The sequence below is a fragment of the Macadamia integrifolia genome, chromosome 3 (genome assembly GCF_013358625.1).
Source record: "Macadamia integrifolia cultivar HAES 741 chromosome 3, SCU_Mint_v3, whole genome shotgun sequence".
In the NCBI taxonomy this organism is placed as follows: Eukaryota; Viridiplantae; Streptophyta; class Magnoliopsida; order Proteales; family Proteaceae; genus Macadamia; species Macadamia integrifolia.
This window is the reverse complement of record NC_056559.1, coordinates 36,471,794-36,490,530: the sequence shown is the minus strand read 5'-3', so window position 1 is coordinate 36,490,530 and position 18,737 is coordinate 36,471,794. Positions and strand designations below refer to the sequence as shown.

The 18,737-nt window shown below is 38.9% G+C and overlaps 2 protein-coding genes and 1 long non-coding RNA gene across 3 annotated transcripts; 1 reads left to right on the top strand and 2 right to left on the bottom strand.

Moving 5' to 3' along the window:
* Nucleotides 1–6: 6 nt before the first annotated feature.
* Nucleotides 7–6,776, bottom strand: LOC122072941 (probable gamma-secretase subunit PEN-2). The gene is made up of 2 exons (XM_042637385.1): nucleotides 6,433–6,776; nucleotides 7–248 (listed from the first exon to the last, which is right to left on the bottom strand). The coding sequence occupies exons 1-2, from the start codon at nucleotides 6,698–6,700 to the stop codon at nucleotides 88–90; spliced, it is 429 nt and encodes a 142-aa protein (XP_042493319.1). The 5' UTR covers nucleotides 6,701–6,776; the 3' UTR covers nucleotides 7–87.
* Nucleotides 1,278–9,218, top strand: LOC122072942. The gene is made up of 3 exons (XR_006138611.1): nucleotides 1,278–1,289; nucleotides 8,634–8,824; nucleotides 8,923–9,218. It is a non-coding gene; the product is annotated as an uncharacterized LOC122072942 (long non-coding RNA).
* Nucleotides 9,219–10,388: 1,170 nt separating this feature from the next.
* On the bottom strand, nucleotides 10,389–17,341 carry LOC122072935 (rust resistance kinase Lr10-like). The gene is made up of 3 exons (XM_042637375.1): nucleotides 16,437–17,341; nucleotides 11,899–11,967; nucleotides 10,389–11,790 (listed from the first exon to the last, which is right to left on the bottom strand). The coding sequence occupies exons 1-3, from the start codon at nucleotides 17,260–17,262 to the stop codon at nucleotides 10,673–10,675; spliced, it is 2,013 nt and encodes a 670-aa protein (XP_042493309.1). The 5' UTR covers nucleotides 17,263–17,341; the 3' UTR covers nucleotides 10,389–10,672.
* Between the last annotated feature and the right edge of the window lie 1,396 nt (nucleotides 17,342–18,737).

The following is an 18,737-nucleotide window of genomic DNA, read 5'->3' as shown; positions in this document are numbered from 1 at the left end:
GAACAGCTAACTGATACCAAATATTTATCTCAGAAAAGAAATACACTAAATTTTCTGTATAAGCCATGATGTGTGGGAGTATCATAATTAGTTCCAACCTGACAGGCCTAATCTGTCAGCAACGTTGTACATGACAAGGCGTTCCCAAACAGGGCCGAACAGACGCTCCCCTCCAATGGCAAATGTGAGGGCCCAAGAAGATAGCATCACTGTGAATCCCACAAACCCAACTGCTGATCCAAGTACATCTGCAGAGGAAAGCCCACATAAAACCATCAAGGTAGGATAGAAGCCAGCATGAGAAGTAACCCCTCCACCCGGGCTAAGAATCCTTTTCCAAATCTGATTAAGCATTCCTACGATGGAAGGAAAAAAAAAAACTACAGATTGAATCTTGAATAGTTGAATTTGCAGTGAAAAAGAACACACTCAATATGGGAAAATCTTAGATCTGCGTTGCATGGCATCTAGGAGTTTAGGACCCTGTAACACATGTCTAATCATCACAGTATTACTTACCATTTAACAGGTTCAACTTATAGATTAACTATGACACAATAAGCTTGAATAGATTGTCCCAAGTCCCAAGTCCCAAGTCCCAAGCCCCAAGTCTCAAGTCCCAACTCTATATCTATCAGATGGTAAGAACCCACCTAATTACATTTTCTGGCATAAGCACTCTTAGACGGGACCCATTCAGTGATGAACTTGATGTTCTGAGCAAGAAATATGATTAATATCCCCAAACCCAAAACTGCCCTAGTGAGAACCTAATCAATTTAAAAAAATAAACATAAAGAAACAGCTGTAAGAGGAGATTTTATTTCCACACCTAAAAGTCGCACCGAAGGAAGGTCTCCATTTCACCACCACTTAGCCCCGCAAATCCATAAAACTTGGCCAAAAGTTTCACTGTCTAAAGGTCCTTCTGAGTTAGATTATAACTTTGTTAAATTTGCTTTTCATAAACTGGATGGTAGCAAGAACTTTGTGCCACCCACTCACACACAAAGACAAGATGATAGCAAGAATTGGCTATAAAGTGTCAAACCATGTTCCTTTTCTTTTCCTTTTTTTTTTTTTTGGTAGGGGGTAATGTAGGAGTAGATTACAAGAAACTAACCCCCACAATTTATAAACCTCAAACAAGACAAATAGGGTCAGAAAACGAGGGAATAAGACCATCAAATAAGTCCCCAATGATACAATAGCAATGCAAGAGCAAAACCAGACCAAAACTCAACCCGATAGGAGAGAAAGGCCTGCAATATGGCGAGAGAGAGAGAGAGGTGCAGCCAGATCTGCAGGATTCCAATTGAGTTGCACTCTTGGGTATAGGTAGCCCCCAGGGAGTGTACAAAAATCTAAAAAATTGAGACTTTTGACGGACGGTTGATGAGATATTTATCCTTTTGATTTTCAGACCTAGGAGAGAAAATTTGAAGGTTTCTGCAAGAACAAAACTGGGTGATCTAAGTAGCTTCAAGAAGAGGATAGAGTAATCCTGTCGTGCCTTCTAAACAATCCTTAACAGTAACTCCTTGATCAGATTCATAATAGAGGAGAAAAGAGAGATCGCATAAAGAAAAGGGGAGGAGGGAGGGGGGAGAGAAGAATCACACAGCCCTCAGGCTCTCAAACATTCAAACTCAATTCATCTTTTTTCAAATCTGTTTAATTATAGTACATTAGCTCCTCTACATAAAGAGGGCAGACTAGCAGTCATAACCTAACTAAGAATTAGACATTACATAATAGGAGTTGGACTCCAAATAAGATTAGGACTAGAATTCCAATATGGAGTAGGACTAATTAACTAATCATTCACTAATAGAGAAACCTAAATTGACTAAAATTGAAATAACAAAGGAAATAGACTCAAAACAAAACTCTATCTAAGCTAATGAATTAAATCTCGTTTTTCTACTTTCTACCCATATTTTAGGCCCATTAAAGTGGCCCATTACAAAGAAAACACATTGTAACTAAGGCCCAATACAAACATAACCCAACACAAGGCTTATTTTATTAATGAATTACATCCCGTTTTTCTACTTTCGACCCATATTTTATGGCCCATTAAAGTGGCCCATTACAAAGGAAACACATAGGAACTAAGGCCCAACACAAACATAACCTAACACAAGGCTTATTTGCAATAAAACAAGCCCATTAAGTGACTTATCTACATCAACTCTCCCTCTCTTAGAAAAAATTCGTCTTCGAATTTTGTAGAGTGAGGGTGATTATATCATGGTGCATGTCCCTCTTCAAGCCATAGAAAAATTCAGGTAACTCTTTGATAATAAGGATGTAGTCTAGAATGTGAGGAGCTCGATCTTCAAGATACTTTAATGGGATGACGAACTTTACATGCTCAGATTCAATAACCTCAGATGTATCAATGGGATCCTTTGCATGAACACCTTCAACCACTGTGTTCTTGACCTCCACAATTTCAATCTCAAGCTCCTTAGGATCTTCCTCTTGGAAATTCACAATCATCACAGTTGTTTTAGTGTCAAGTTCTTCAGTTTCAACCTCATTGTCCATTGTGGCAACCTTGTTGCTTTCGAATTCTTCCACATGAGTCTCGTTGATGGGAACATCAATGACTAGTTCTTCCTTGGCAATAGGAATTGCTAGAATTTCTTCGACACTAACCTCAGCTTTTGACTCTAGTTCATTGGTTGGAAGGGTCTTCTCTAGTTGTTGCTTTGCAATTTGTTGCAACATAATGGTCATGTGGTCAAACAATTCCTTCATGCTCTTGTCACCTGCGGGTGGCTTTCGGGGACCTATAGGTGTATTCTGATGGGAATCCTGTGAAGGGAAGAGCCTTCTTTGGATATATGCAGGGAGGTATTGTATCGCTAACTCGTACTTCATCTCTTCCTAAGTCCTACGCTTATGTCCTCAAGCTCGGAGTCACTTTTCATGGACTCTCCACCATTCTCTAGCACAACCAATCAACCAGAAGCAAACAAATTGAAGCTTTCGTGTCTCTGTCAAGTTATAGTAATCAAAATATTCTTTCAGAAAATCTAGCCAATCAAGGATATAGAATGTATCCCTTTGTCCAGCAAAGTAACGAACTTCATCTTCGGTTAGGCTCTAATACCACTTAATGTAGGAGTAGATTACAAGAAACTAACCCCCACAATTTATAAACCCCAAACAAGACAAATAGGGCTAGGAAACGGGGAATAAGACCATCAAATAAGCCCCCAATGATACAATAGCAATCCAGGAGTAAAATCAGCCCAAAACCTAACCTGATAAAAGAGAGAAAGGCCTCCAATATGGCTGGCGAGAGAGAGGTGCGGCCAGATCTGTAGGACTCCAATTGAGTTGCACTCTTGGGCGTAGGTAGCCCCCACGGAGTGTACAAAAACCTAAAAAATTAAGACACTTTTGACGGATGATTGATGAGATATTTACCTTATTGATTTTCAGACCCAGGAGAGAGAATCTGAAGGTTTCTGCAAGAGCAGTAACTGGGTGATCTGAGCAGCTTCAAGAAGAGGATAGAGTAATCCTGTCGTGCCTTCTAAACAACCCTTAACAGTAGCTCCCTTATCAGATTCATAATAGAGGAGAAGAGAGAGATTGCATAAAGAAAGGAGGGGGGAGAAGAATCACATAGCCCTCAGGCCCTCAAACATTCAAACTCAATTCATCTTTTTTCAAATTTGTCTAATTATAGTACATTAGCTCCTCTACATAAATAGGGCAGATTAGCAGTCATAACCTAACTAGGAATTAGACTCCAAGTAAGACAAGACATTACATAATAGGAGTTGGACTCTAAATAGGATTAGGACTAGAATTCCAACATGGAGTAGGACTAATTAACTAATCATTCACTAATAGGGAAACCTAAACTGACTAAAACTAAAATAACAAAGGAAATAGACTCAAAACAGAACTTTATCTAAGCTAGTGAATTAAATCCCGTTTTTCTAATTTCTATCCATATTTTAGGCCCATTAAAGTGGCCCATTACAAAGAAAACACATGGGAACCAAGGCCCAATACATACATAACCCAACTTAAGGCTTATTTGTAATAAAATAAGCTCATTAAGTGAATTATCTACATCAAGGGGGAGGGAGGGAGGGAGGGAGTGGTGGTGGAGTTTTGGGGAATATATAATCATGTTTCTGAGTAGCTTATTGAGAAATGAAATGTGAATCATGTTTCACCCATAAAGAGAAGTAATGGGAAAACATCCAATTAAGTTGGAAGAGAGATAATCATTTACCAACTCAAAACTCCATATACATCCTACATCCTAGGACACAATGACACACGCTAGCCATGTTCTTTCTTTGATGGTTTAGTAGACCCAACTTATGATGATTGGTAATTTTTTGTGTTTAAGGAACATCTATATGTTGGGACTTTGGAATGGCATATTCATGAACTGTGGTATCCTAGCAATACTACATTGATTTGTTGGGAGGCTGTATGTTTCTAGATGTTAAATCAAATGGAATATTCTGGCGAGGCATGATGTTGCATGTCTCATGGTTTGTCTGGTAAAAACATCATTTGCCTTACCTACTCTAGTGACCTAATGCATTGTAATTGGCAATTACTATACTTAGGCCGTTTACGAAAATGGACTTAGAAGATCTTGAATTGAGTTTTTTGAATACTCTATATCATCCTTTGTAGACTTAAGTTTTCGTTTTATCGTGCTTTTGTCTTTTCTTTTTCTTTATGTTTAATTAGTATTTGTTCTTCATTATGTTATAGTGCTTAGTTTGTCTTTTCTTTGTATTCTTATTAATATTGAATACTAATTAGAATTTTGTTGCGTGTTCGATCTCTCTTAGGATTCTCTTTCCTTTCCCTAATCTCCCTCATACTGTTAATAGATTATTCTTCACAGTTAATCAACCAACCTACTAATCAGTTAACTAAGTCAGTTTAGGGATTGAATCCCAAGGACTTTGTATTCTTATAAGGATTGAATACTAATTAGAATTTTGTTGCGTGTTAGATCTTCTCACTTAGGATTATTTTTCCTTTCTCTACTCTCCCTCACACTCTCAATATCTGTTGCACTTCTAGGAATTCTAGGAACCACAACATAACTCTATTTAACCCCCTAAAATCCCATATAAAGTGAACCCACAAAAGCCAAAAACCAAATAACCCCTAGGCCCATAAACCGAATCATAATTAATTAGATTACCGCCCTGCAACACATAATCAATTTGGACTGAACATAACTTCTAGCCTACCCAACCCATAACACAACAATTTTACCCACATTTACTACTTATTTTATTAACATAAGCTTCAACCCTAAAAGACATCTCTCGTGGGTCCCATACCCAAAATTCAAAAAAGGCTTGACCATAGTTGTCACGGCGTCTAGGCAACCCAAGGCGTTGAAGGGGGTCTAGATGCAAGGCAAAACCAAAAAGGCGATGGAGGTGCCCACCTAAGAGTCCACGGTGATCAAGGCGCCTGGATGCCTAGGGGACGCCTTGACAACTATGAGACTGACACAGTTGCAAAGTTGGCAATGGTATTTGCTCCAGAACCGTTGCAAAATTCCCAAGATCTCATGCAGAGCCAGACATTGTTGAAATCAGCAGTAGGTTTCCTAGTTTTTAGATTAAATAAATCATGCAATCAGTAATCTAGAGCACTGAAACTATATCTAGGCTAGCCACCCCAAAAAAACATCTAAGTTTCTGTGGAAAATCAGTTCAATGTTGTATTTTAAGTGTGAATCGCTAATGCCATATTTTCAATTGAATTAGATATGATAGTTTCCTGATGCTGAATAAAATAAAATGTAAGCAAAAGAAAAAAGAAAATGCAGATGCTAACTGCATGTAGAATCAAAGTGAAACCAAAAAAAAAAAAGGAAACGGTAGACACTATGAAGGGGGAACCATCAAATATAAGCTCCCACCACAACAGGGGATTTGGGAGGAAGGGGAACCATATGCAACAAACTGTAGACACTAACGGATAAAAGGATTGACAAGAGGCAAGTAGCACACATCTAGATCTATTAACGAAGACAGACAGGATATGGAATGAACTCAACAAGAAATTATACGCAAGAGTCATCTTACAATTTGATAACTTTTCCTTGTAGCCTCACAGAAGTAAAATATAATAGCAATAAAAGCCAACAGGAATTCAAAATTTGACACTCCAAAAAATATCTACTTTTCCTTTTTCTTTTATTTATTTATTTATTATTATTTTTTTTTTCGAAAAATAATTGACAAAGTTGAGATTAGGGATTCTCCGATCAAATCTATATGCACTAATTCCGTATCAAGATAGGGGTAGAACAAAAAAATCATAAACAAATGAAAGACATCCAGTTTGAAGGATGAACTAAACAGAAACGAAAGAATTGCACAACAACAATCGAAGATACCAAGATGAAAGACTTACAGCGACGGATGCGAGGGAAGGAAGGGGAATGGCGAAGAACGGGCCAGAAGTAGAAGCAATTGACAGCCCAAAGCAAAGGAAGCAAGAGAAATCCGAACTTGAAGAACTTACGGGCATAGCTCACTGAATCTTCTTCGGAGAGACCGAGAGGGCCATCGATCGTGGGCCACAGAGGCTCCGGGTTGTTACGGCTCCGCATGATAAGTCCTGCTGTCTCCCCTAAATGCCTCCTCTCTGCTTCTCCTACGGAGCTCTCCGCCCTTTCCATCACTACTTCCTATCTCTTCCTCTCTCACTCTCTCACTCTCTCACTCTCTCCCTTGCACCGGAGTACAAAAAACAGAACAAAAAGAGCGAGACACGATATTTTTCCTCGGCCCCTCCCCCGTCCCTTGGTTTCAAGAATCGTGAACGATCGGTAAATCTTAATCGGCCGATTCTGGGAATGTTCCCGATTCCAGCGAATTCATGGTCTCTAGACTCGGCAAGTTTTTAGAACAAATGGCTGATCCTAGTAACCGATTCCAGCCCCGATTTCTAACTTTAAAACAAAGCCTCCACCTTGCCTAAAAAAACATAGTAGACGTGCGGCAAGCGCCCCCATAAGACCATAACATGAAGCATACACACACGGATGGGTGATCCAAGTTCCTAACTCAAAATGTCTGGTGGCCGGTTAGGATCACTGTTAGTTAAAACGACAAGAAAACAGAAACATACGGTACATGTTTTAAATAGATAAAAATGATGAATGGTATGGTAAAAAAAAATGGTCAAGAAAAAGGAAACGGCAAATGGACGAAAGCACATGGTACGAGTATTAAACATGTAGTTTTAAAAAAAACGAAACCAAAAAAACGATAGTATACTTATGCAATTTGAGAGATTATTACCTGTATACATGCATCTAATGTTCCAAAAGCTCTGGGAGTCCCAAGATAAAATAACCCAATGGGTTACAAGAAAATGAGATGTTACTAGCTTTAACTTCTCCTTACTCAATGGGCTAAAAGAAGATGAGATTTTTCCCCTATGGATAGTATGGAAGTTAAAAACCAAAAACCAAGTACCATATTGTCTTCACTCTTCACTTTTACTAATAGGTTTTTTTTTTTTTAAATAAAATTCTTTTTTTACCCTTAAAAATTTTTATGTTGGTTAGGATTGGGCATGGGATTCACATAGTTAGGGAGGAGGTGTTTTTTTCTTGCTTCTGACAGAATTGTTACATGGAAGTTTTGTTTCAAAGTCATTTTTATTGTATTTTAGATCAAAAGACCTCCCTTTTTGGCCAAGGGCCTTCACACGGCTTGTATACAAACAAGCCACTTTGATAACATTTGATGATAATTCAACCCAAAATCTCAAGCTTCAAAGTAGAGTAATCATTTTCAAATCATAAACTCAACTATCATACACTATTCGATCGATGTGGGATTAAAAACCTTTCCATCCCTAGCCATGGAGCACATTCATTGCAACATGACGTAATTATTCTTAAAGTTTATTAAGTACATGTACTTATCCTCCTTTATAGTTATTAATCTTGAGTATTCTTCACCTATTTTTTAAATTAAATTCTTTTACATACCTTGCCTTATACACAGTGTGGTCTCTATCTCTCTCTTTTATTTTTCAAAATTTTCTTCGAGGGGGTCGCTGGGGGAGGGGGGTGGATGCCATATGAGTTAAGAGCGGAGAGAGAGTCTTTTATCAATTCATGAAAGTGACATCAAGCTGGTCCACTGCTCTTCGTGAAAACAACCCAACAATGGCACATACTAATTGCACTCTGTTATTTCATCCTCAAATTGCTTTCGAACTTATAAGGGTTATTAATTGCACTTTTCTCACAAAAAAAAAAAAATATATAATAATAATAATAATTAATAATAATAATAAGGGAAAATGTCTTGAAAGCTAGCAGGACACCCTAGAATCAGGTGTGCTAGCAAATGTAGACCATTGGATTAGATAGACTACATTAATACCGTTAGATACCTGTTGTCTTAGGTAATTTACCCAGCCTGACGTTGTACGATCACTCTTCTTCTCCCTCACTTGCTCCGGCGATTTCCCATCTTCATAGCCGCACCCGCAGCCGCTACTATTGCCACTACTGCAGCAAAAACCAGGGGAAAAAAAAAAACTATGCTGCTGCTGCAGCCGCTGTCTGAGAAGAAGAAACGCAAAAAGCTCAGAGAGAGAGAGAGAGAGAGTTCAGCTTTGGATCTTTAGTTGATTTCCGCCATGAATCATGAATAGTAAACTCCCCCCCCCCTTGTATGTTTGATTTCAGTTTCTCCTAGATTCATTTTTTTATGATAGGCTACAACCGCTGCACCGTAGCTATTTTGGATCCTCCTTTGATTTCTGACATGGATCCAGAATAGTAAGCTTTTTTTTTCCCCTTGTATGTTTGATTTCAGTGTCTCCTATATGCATTTTTTTTTATGATAGGTTGTAGCCGCTGCCTCTGTCGCTGTGCAGGAAGAAGAAAGCTCAGAGAAAGAGGAACAAAAAAAAGAAGAAGAAGAGAACTAAGCTGCCTGCCGCTGCCGCGGTCCAAGAAGAAAAAGCTCTGAAAAAATAGAGGAAAAAGAGGGTTAGAGAAAGAACTGAGATGATGTTGCCGCTGTTGCCGCTGCCATAGTAGCTGCCGCCGTCCAGGAAGAAGAAAGCTCGGGGGGAGAGAGAGAGAGAGAGTAACAGCAAAAACCAAAAGAAAAAAAGAGAGTGCAGTTGTTGCCGCCGTCGCTGAAGCTGCTGCCGCTGGCCGCCGTCGCTACTGCAGTGGCTGTCCAGGAAGAAGAAATATCAGGGGGAGAGAGTAACAACAAAAACCAAAAAAAAAAAAAAAAAGAGTGCAGTTGTTGCTGCTACCACACCTGCTGCCTAGGAAGAAGGAAGCTTTGAAAAAAGAAGGTTCGAGAGAGAGAGACATTCATGCCGGAGAGAGAGGAACAACCAAAAAAAAAAAGGAGAACTGAGAGCACCGGCCTGGCAATATTCCGGCATGGCTACTGAGGGTGATAAGGTGTGACAGGTGTGGATTGAAGTTTTGGACATTTCCTCTCAATCTAACGGTTCTCTCAAATCCTACGGTTAAAATATCGCTAACACACCTGATACCAAGGTGTCTTGCTAGCTTTCCTATACCTCTCCCTAATAATAATTGCACTTTATTATTTCAGCCTCAAATTGCTCTCTAACTTATCTTATAAGGGTTGTGCGGCTTACGCAATTGAAGCGTTGAAACATAGAATAAGATATGCACTTCCCTGCTGTCTTCCTTGACCCATTCTATAATGCAAACAAGAACCGAGGGAAAAAATATATTGGGCTTGGATGGAGAGACATTTATGGATCGTTTAAGCGACTCAGAGATAATTTAGGAGGTACTTGATTGCAAAGGACACTCTTTAACAAAGAAGAGCAATTGATGGGTGCAATAATTCCTACACATAGCCGATTTGGTTTGGACTAATTGGCCATTAATTCTTCCCGATCCATTGCATTAGAAGGAGCAATTTCTAGAAGTTTGTGTTTACATGATCATAGAGGAAAGACTAGTGCCACGGAAGAAAGAATGTGTTAAAGCAATGTATTTATTTATTTATTTTTTTCGCTAGAATATTAAAGCAATGTATAAATATAAGAAGAAAGAACACTACCTCCTAACATGTACCTCCGTCACATACATTCTACCATTAACCGTTGTTGCTGGTGCATACCGACACCAGGAGCGGGGCAGTGTTTTCTTGCTTTTTTTTACCCCGAAAGTTGTACATTTATCGAGGAAACAATATTTGGACTCATTGCTCTGGGATTGCAACACAGCCCTCCTTTCAAAAGAGTAAAAAGCAAAGTGTTCAATCATTATTAATAGGAAGTAATGCAAGTTTGGATCAGCAGCTCTCCAGCTGGTGGGAGGAGCTAGCTTCACATATGATCCCAGTCAAAATGATAGTTAGACAACGAGTCAAAATCATTAAATACACCATTGACTCGTGGTTTGATATCTCATGGACAGTGAGATCCGATGTAAAAAGGTCGTCATGTGGGAAAAGGATCCAGACCCCAAAGCATACTAGCAAACTGAATTATCAATTATTGCAAGTCTCTACTTCTGGCGACCCATTAATTAATTGCCATTAACAACACTATTACAGATGGAAAGCTCATGGCTTCAAGTCTTCAACACTTAAAACTACTGAAGGAAGGGTCACGACCAAAGTCCTCAAAATTCTCCTCCTGTCTCCGGTGGAAAAGGGTTAGGGGGGATATCAATTTCAGCACTACCTTCCAACATTTGGATAACTCTATCCATGTATGGCCTGTTAGATGGGATGTGTTGAATGCACCATAGACCTACCAAACAAATCCTCTCCACAATTGCCTCATCTCCTTCTTTCCCCTGATCAATCACAGCCAAAGCATTCTCCTTCTTTCTCATCAATAAAGGTGATTCACCAATTTTAACCTTGTTAAACGCCCATAGAGGAAAATAAGCTTGGCTAGACTCTTCAGCCTCCAGATCATAGTTTGTCCTTCCTCCAATCATCTCCAGAAGTGTCATCCCATAGCTATACACATCCGACTTCTCCGTGACTGGACCATAATTCTTTAGCCACATCTCTGGTGCAACATACCCCGGAGTGCCTCGAGCCCTTGTCAAGGATACATGACTATGATCCTTGTCCATCATCTTAGCCAGCCCGAAATCCGCCACTTTGGCTGTGAAGTTAGAGTCAAGCAACACATTTTGGGGTTTAATATCGCAATGCAATATCCTATTTCTACAGCCTTGGTGTAAGTAGAGTATACCCCTAGCAGTTTCTAAAGCTATAGCATACATTTGTTTATAGCTTAGCCTCTCCAAGGCCAAGTTGGATTTATCTTCTACTACCTCTCCTCCTTCTCTCTCAGTTATATTGTAGATATACTTATCCAAGGATCCCTTTTCCATGAACTCATATACTAGTGCACGCCTCTGACCTGAAGCACAGTAACCCAGCAAACCCACCAAGTGTTGGTGGTGAACACTCCCTACTGTGGCAACTTCATTCATAAATTGATTCTCACTTTGTTTTGACTTGAGAAGCTTTACGGCAACAGGTACTTGAACCCCTTTTCGTTGTATGAGTGTCCCCTTGTAAACGGTTCCAAATCCTCCCTCTCCGAGCTTGGATGAAAAATTATTAGTGAACTTCTTAATCTGAGAGTAAGAATATCTGGTTGGGGACATGTCGGAGACGGCTTCCTTCAAGTTTCTCTTATGGTCTTTACGGAATACGTACAAAGTCACAGCCACTGTGAGCAGTGCTAAAAACACCACCGAGACTGAAGCAGAAACCGCTGCATTGAGAGCATAGATAAGAGAATTAGTAGTATTGGGCGGGCTTATCCCTATCATCATCATCTTGCTTGTCAAGTTCCATGCATAATGATACCTAAACATTTTACCTGCAATGAGTGCTTTGGATGGTCCAGATCTTTCCCTTGGGGCCCATGTTGTTGTGTCTATCATCATACCTAGACACAATTAGAGAGAAGCAATTGGTGTTAGTTGCACTACACTTGAACACAATTAGAAAGAAGCAATTGGTGTTAGTTGCACACTAGTTTGAACGTCTCAAATTATAATTTGGGCAATGTTTTTCTAAGCTACCAGTTATGCTACACTCACTCAGAGAAAAAATAAATATTTTTTAAGAGAGAGAAAAGATAAATAAAAATTTCATTGTCAGAGCCTCAGAGGCATAGCATGAAACCCCAATGGCTCAAAGATATTTTTTCCTTTTCCTTTTCAATTTTCAACATCCACATTTTGCATCATTGGGTTTGGGAAAAGCTAAAGATAAAAGGAAAAGATAAAACTTCATGCAAATGGGGTAAATGGTTTATTTGATTGTGTTATTGCTCTGCAAATGACAATGCCGAAGGTGGTGCAGTGACTCAATGGTTTATTTATCTCTCATTCATAACCATAATTTTTATATTTGATAATATACTCATATACTGAGTCTTAGTACAAAAAAAAATAAGGCAAATACTAACAAAAAAAAAAATTCTTTTATTTGTTTTGAAAACCCCCAAAAAAAAAATTTTTATATTACATTAGTGTCAAGTTTCAACACTCCATTGAGATTTTAACAAGCCATGCACATCCTTCTTGTATGGAGGGGATTTTGGTTTAAAGGATACCACAGTCCATCTCTCGTTCTTTGTGATTTTAATTTTCTATTCATTCAATATATATTTTTATTGACTTTTAGCAAAAAAATAAAAGATATCACAGTCCTTCCAACTAGGTTGGACAAATTCCATATTTGCCACATTCATAAGTTTCTTTCTCGTGATTCACACTTTTGTAATAAAGTCATGGAAAACGTTTCCACACAACGCCAGTGTGTGTGTGAAAACTTCTGCATGCCAAAACAATTGTATCAGCCCCACTCTCTCTCTCTCTCTCTCTTCAAAACTCTCTTTGTTTGATGATTTCTATGGGGGTTTCCCATATGCCCAAATTAGTACTAGGGCCTCGTGGGAAACCGTCTCCCCAAAGTCTTATATTATAATGTCAATTAACCAGCTCATCTTTCGGCTAAACTGTTCTTTCAATTTTGTTGGAGGGATATAACATTTTGAAGGGCTACGCCTGAAATTGACGGATGTGTATATAATGATTCTATTTTACCCTGAAAAAAGAGTCTATGCAATATTTTCACAATTCTACCAAGAAAAAAGAAATATATATATATATATATATATTTCAATAATTATGTAGAATATTATCTAATTTGTCTGTTTGAATCATCTACTCGTACATGATGGCATGTCTCTTTATTTCCATAAGTATTCTTCTATTTTGTCTTATTCGAAGGGTTATTTATAAAAGCTAAAGGACACAACATTATCTAACCGTACATAATATGACATGTAGAGTAAGTCATCCAAACTCTTTAGGCATTTATGTTTAGAGGCGAGGGTGGGATGGGACTCTCTGACACATGGGTCCTATTTGCTAGTGGGGTGACTAATTGAAGTGAGAAAGTGAGGGAGGGTTACTGCAACATTCCATCCCAGATCGTTTGGTTAGGTGGGAGGAGAGAGGGAGAGTGAGGAGAGTGTTCGCACCCTATCTTCGTCGGTTTGAACCAAACAAGGATTGACCAATAAATCAGGACCCTATGTTAAGTAGTTGATCGGTCATATTGACCCATCAAGCTGACCGATCAAGTCGACTGATAAATGAGATTCCTGTGTTACAGAGTTGATCGGTTAGGCTGACCAAATACAGTCAGTTTGATCAATACACAAGGTAGCCTAGGGTGGAGTAGTTTGAACAGTTATAACCACTCGTATAAGGGGGCTACTATGGTTATAAGAATTTCAGGTTATAAAAGGAACTCCCAACAGAAGAGAAAAAGTATCTCTAACAGATCAGACAAGAACACCATGCATTAATCTGTTTCTTTCCCTTTTCAAGCAGACTAGTCTTAGCCATAGTCTTTGTCTTTATCTTCCCTTTTTCAAGTAGATTGTTCTTGTTTTTATCTTTTCAAGTAAATTAGCTTTGTCTTTATTTTTTCTTACCAAAAACTATGATGGCCCGTGTTTCTTCATGATTGTCTCAGATTTATTTGGTGGCAGCATTGTTTTGCCATAATTGTTTTTTAATGGATATTTTTCTTCTTCTTTATCATCCATTATGATTTTCTTTGCCATTAAAATCCTTTTTTTTTTTTTATGAGATATTTCCAATATCTCATGTTCTTTCATTAGAAGTCAAATACGATCAATTCGATCATCTCTTGTGTCCTTGTGGCATTAGCATGCCTGCACATGAACAATCTACCCCGTGATCAATTTTTTTTTTTCAAACAGAGAGAGAAGCAAACAAATTGACAATCCATCGAAGAGCTCCCTAGGATTTTCCCAACCCATCAAAGAGCCGGAGGTGGTAATGGAGGAGGAGATAGACTCATTTGGAAGATTCGTCTTTGTCGAAATTGTCCTCTCCAAAGTATAGGATGAGTGGGACGACATTGACTCAGAGGAAGTGTGGTTCCAGTAGAGAGACAAGGGATGGAGAAACGATTGAAAATCACAGCTCTACTTTTGGAAATCCCCAGACCGATGCTAGAAATCCCACAAGTTTTTCAAAACATGCGATTTTTTTTTTATTCTAGATCTTGACCCCCCCCCCCCACCACACCCACACCCACACCCACACCCACACCCACACCCAAAAAAAAAACACTTTTCAATGTTCATTTTCTCTCTTCGGATTTACAATCTAGAAACAAAGTCAGAAGCCTCCCTGGATCCTCCTCTCTTGCTTTTTTTCCATCATCCGCTAAAATCTCACCTCAGAACAACGAAGATGCAAGTACCGATTCTCTCCTCCCTTTCTTAAACTTATTGATGCTTCAATAATGTTACGGTTGCATCTTTTCCTCCTAAATTAATTGGTGGGACTTTGTGAAAAGTTTAGATTCGTTGCACCTACGTTCACTTGGACGAACATGTAAGGATCCAACACCCGTCGCACTTTCTATCGGTACAAAGGTGAAGAGGGGTATATATGGAAACAAAAGGGAGAAGTGTTGGATCTCGTATGTAAGCAAGGGTTTGGGTGAAAGTAGAGGTGTCAATTGGATGGTTCGAATTGGTTTCGATTGGGTTGAATCGGTTTCAGTCTAGGAATGAGGGAGACCAAAACCAATCCGTTAAGGAACTTCGGTTTTCGGTCGGTTTCAGTTTCGATCCGATTTGGTTTCGGTTTATTTCTGTTTTTCAATATTGGGTTAATACCAGTTTAGATCGGTTTATTATTGGGCTTGAACCATAATGAATCTTACATTCATAACTTATAGTGACAAGATTTGACAAAAAAAACACTTTAAATTTATGATTAAATCATGGTTTATCATTGTAAGGGAAATATAACTAATATTGAAACCAATGGATAACAAATTACTAAGAAGATAACTAATATTGAAATCACAAAATGAACCCTATTATCCAATCATTCATTTAACTATCCAACTAGTTTTCTATAGTGAACAAAGAAATCAATGAATGCATTATTACAATTTACAAATCAATTTCTCTATTCATAACCTAATATTCAATGATTTGTAACAATTCTCCTTACGATAAAAAAATTTATCACTCATATTGTAAAACATAGATGGTCAATTCACCAATTTATAATCTCATAATCATTTATTTTTTTATCGGTTTCATTCGGTTTGGTTATTGATCAGTTCGATTTGGATTGGTTTTCAACCGGTCTCAACATACCTCAGTCTAAAACCAATCCAATAAGTATCGATTTGGTTCGATTTGGGTTTTATCGGTCGGTTTTATCGGTTCCGACTAGGTTTTGACCCCCATAGGTTGAAGAAACACTATGCCAACAACAACTGCCTAGCATAATTGATGAACTGTGATGCGCCAAAAAGACCATGCTCATCAAGAGATCTCGAGTTCAAACCTCCTTGCTGTTATATATATGCTTTCCCTTCCTAACTATCAAAAAAAAAAAAAAAAAAACACACTAACACCATGCCACGGTTCTAACAATTCCCTCCAATATTACCTTATCATCATCTTAAGATTTCCTTTCCCAATGTGCCTAGACAAATCTAAAGTGAAAAAGTGAAAACCGTCGCTTTTCTCGTAAGACATTTATAATTCAATCTTTCTAAGTTCCAGCAAAAGATGATGTTGGGAGTTGGGACCAGAGGATAAGACGCGTACTGGCACAATTACAACAAACCATTCTGTCTCTGTGCGTGTGTTTGTGTGGGAGCTCGTGTTATTGACCGACATAATGTGATCAGGTGTGAATTGTGTGAACAACTGCAATGGAATTATTGGGTATGAATTGAAATTGAAGATGATGAAGCAAACTAAACAGTAGTGAAGAACCAATAAATAATGAATTAATTATAAATTAATCAAATAGTGGGAATCCAGTTCTACTCACTCACCGTCGGAGCAGTTGAAAGAGTGGATGGTAGAGGGGCAGAAGCAAACAAAGGACTCCGTCGAAGAAGAAGGGTTCCGGCCGCACCTACCACCGGTAGCCTCACAGCCGCGGCACTCTCTGGGCTTCGCGTATCTCATCTCAAACCCTCGCTGCAGGTAACCCCTCAGGTCTTTCTCGGCGCTCACATTGAATCCCTTCTTGGTGTACATGTAGTAGGTCTCGCAGTTCTGGTAGGATACCAGACCCGGCGCATAGAAGCACACATTGTTGGGATCCTGACCGGGGCAGCCAAGGCAAGAGGCATTCTGGAGTCCCTGCAGTGCTCCGGCGGGGATTGGTCTAGTGCAGTTAAGGTGGGTGCCCACGTTGTAATCCAGTGGTAAGGTAAGGGGTGAGGAGCCCTCGAAGTAGTTGGGCTTTGAGATGGGTCCGCAGCTGAAGAGAGGGTTGTAGGCCATCACGAAGTCGGTGGTCACCCCGTCGGTGGTGAAGTTGGCTGGAAAGACCCTAAAGGTATTGTTGGATTGAGGGCTGGTGAGATAGAAGGTGCGGTTGTCGCTGGCACACCAGGGGTCCAAAGAGGTAATATGACAAGTTGACGGGATACGGAATGGGTAAATCAGGGTTATGTTGTTGCACACACTGGTTGCGCAGAGGTTGTAGTAGTATGATGGGTTTGTGCTAATCCTTTCTTCTATGCGATTTTCTTGTTGAGCTCTGTTTGGTGTAATCAACAGAGTCCAGTACAAGAGAATTGTGATCATCACAAACCTCAGATGGGTTTTCATGGTATATTCTCGAGGTTGAAGATAACCCATTTTGCCCATTTCTGTTTATTATTTGGCCTCAAGAGAGAGAGAGAGAGAGAGATGGGTTGGAGCTAGCTCACAGCAGGGTTTCAGAGTGAACAGAGTATATATATATAACCATGGGGTCTTGCCCAAAAAAGAAAAAAGACAGGGATGACAGCTAATTAATGGACAAATAAGTAAGGGTATACCATTTGATTGAAATTAATCGAAGAAAAGGTACATCGCCCTTAGGCTTCCTTCCACTTGCGCAGGATAAAGGGTTTCAGACTAATTAACATCCTTTGATGATGGAAATAAATTGAAGGAAAGGTACAACTCCCTTAGGCTTCCACTTACGCAGGTCAAAGAGTCAAAAGTCAAGCCATTCATGGACGTCAATTATTTCAATATTTCTACGTCTAATAACTACACTCTCCTTGTCTCTCTCTTGTTTTTGGTAAGCTTCATTCTTCCTTATCTCTCAGAACATAAGAAATTAATAAGGCAGATATATTTCCTTCATTTTGCAGCAAAAAGAGTTAAAATGAATATAGGAGTGGCCGACTGGGGCCTGGGGTATTGCAAGGAAATTATCCAAATTAAAGACTCCGACTGAGTGGTGAGTCACGCTCGATCACTTAGGAACGGCGGCAAAGATTTGGATTTTCTGTGACATAAAAGGCCGTTTGGTGTACATTTAATGCACGCTTGAATACCCTGTTGCGTCATAAAAAGAATTAATCATTCAATCCTACTCTTACTCTTATGGTACAATGTGGGGCAGATTAAGAATTTAGAATCGGGTTCAGCCAATTTTAATTTCAAATCGTAATCATGGTTCTAATTACATCCAAATGTCTTGAACTGCATTTTTGATCATTGAATCACGCTAAATGCCCTGTTACATCATAAAAGAATTAATCCTTCAATCCTACTCTTACTCTTACTCTTACTCTGACGGTACGATGAGGAGCAGATTTGGAATCGAGCTCACTCAATTTTAATTTCAAATCGTAATCATGGTTGTAATCAAGAATTGGTACCCGTGATTTGTATCTGTACCCAACAGATCGAAGCTGACACTTGGTCGATCTTGGGTTGGGATCAGTATCAGTCCTTGATTGGATATTGATTCAGGTCAATTATAAAAATGTAACAAAAAATATTTATTGGAATTTGGATTGAAGTATATAATTGAATCGAATCACACTGTAAAAAACGATCCAATTATGGTGTTGTAGGTTTTTCCTAATTCGCTTTTGTTCAAAACTGCAAAACCAACGATTAATTGCACCAATGGTGTTATCGTGTTAGCGGATGTCTCTATTTGATGGGCGTCATCTACCAAAGTAAGAAAAAAAGTGTTATGATGGGTTGCCACTTGTTACTATCTGAATGTGAATTAAATTTTAATACATTACAAATAGAATGAAAATCGACTCTTTAATTACATGTAAACTACTTGAAAATTGAATAACAAAAACTGATTAAATATCGGATGGGGGGGGGGG

Excerpts from the sequence above, each read along its gene's own strand:
- LOC122072941 (XM_042637385.1), bottom strand. The coding sequence starts at position 6,700 with ATGGAAAGGGCGGAGAGCTCCGTAGGAGAAGCAGAGAGGAGGCATTTA. Across the intron at positions 249-6,432 it reads CTTCCCTCGCATCCGTCGCT|ATGTACTTGGATCAGCAGTT; the intron begins GTAAGTCTTTCA and ends TTTCCTCTGCAG.
- LOC122072935 (XM_042637375.1), bottom strand. The coding sequence starts at position 17,262 with ATGGGCAAAATGGGTTATCTTCAACCTCGAGAATATACCATGAAAACC. Across the intron at positions 11,968-16,436 it reads CTCTTTCAACTGCTCCGACG|GTATGATGATAGACACAACA; the intron begins GTGAGTGAGTAG and ends AATTGTGTCTAG. Across the intron at positions 11,791-11,898 it reads ATCCAAAGCACTCATTGCAG|CGGTTTCTGCTTCAGTCTCG; the intron begins GTAAAATGTTTA and ends CTCTCAATGCAG.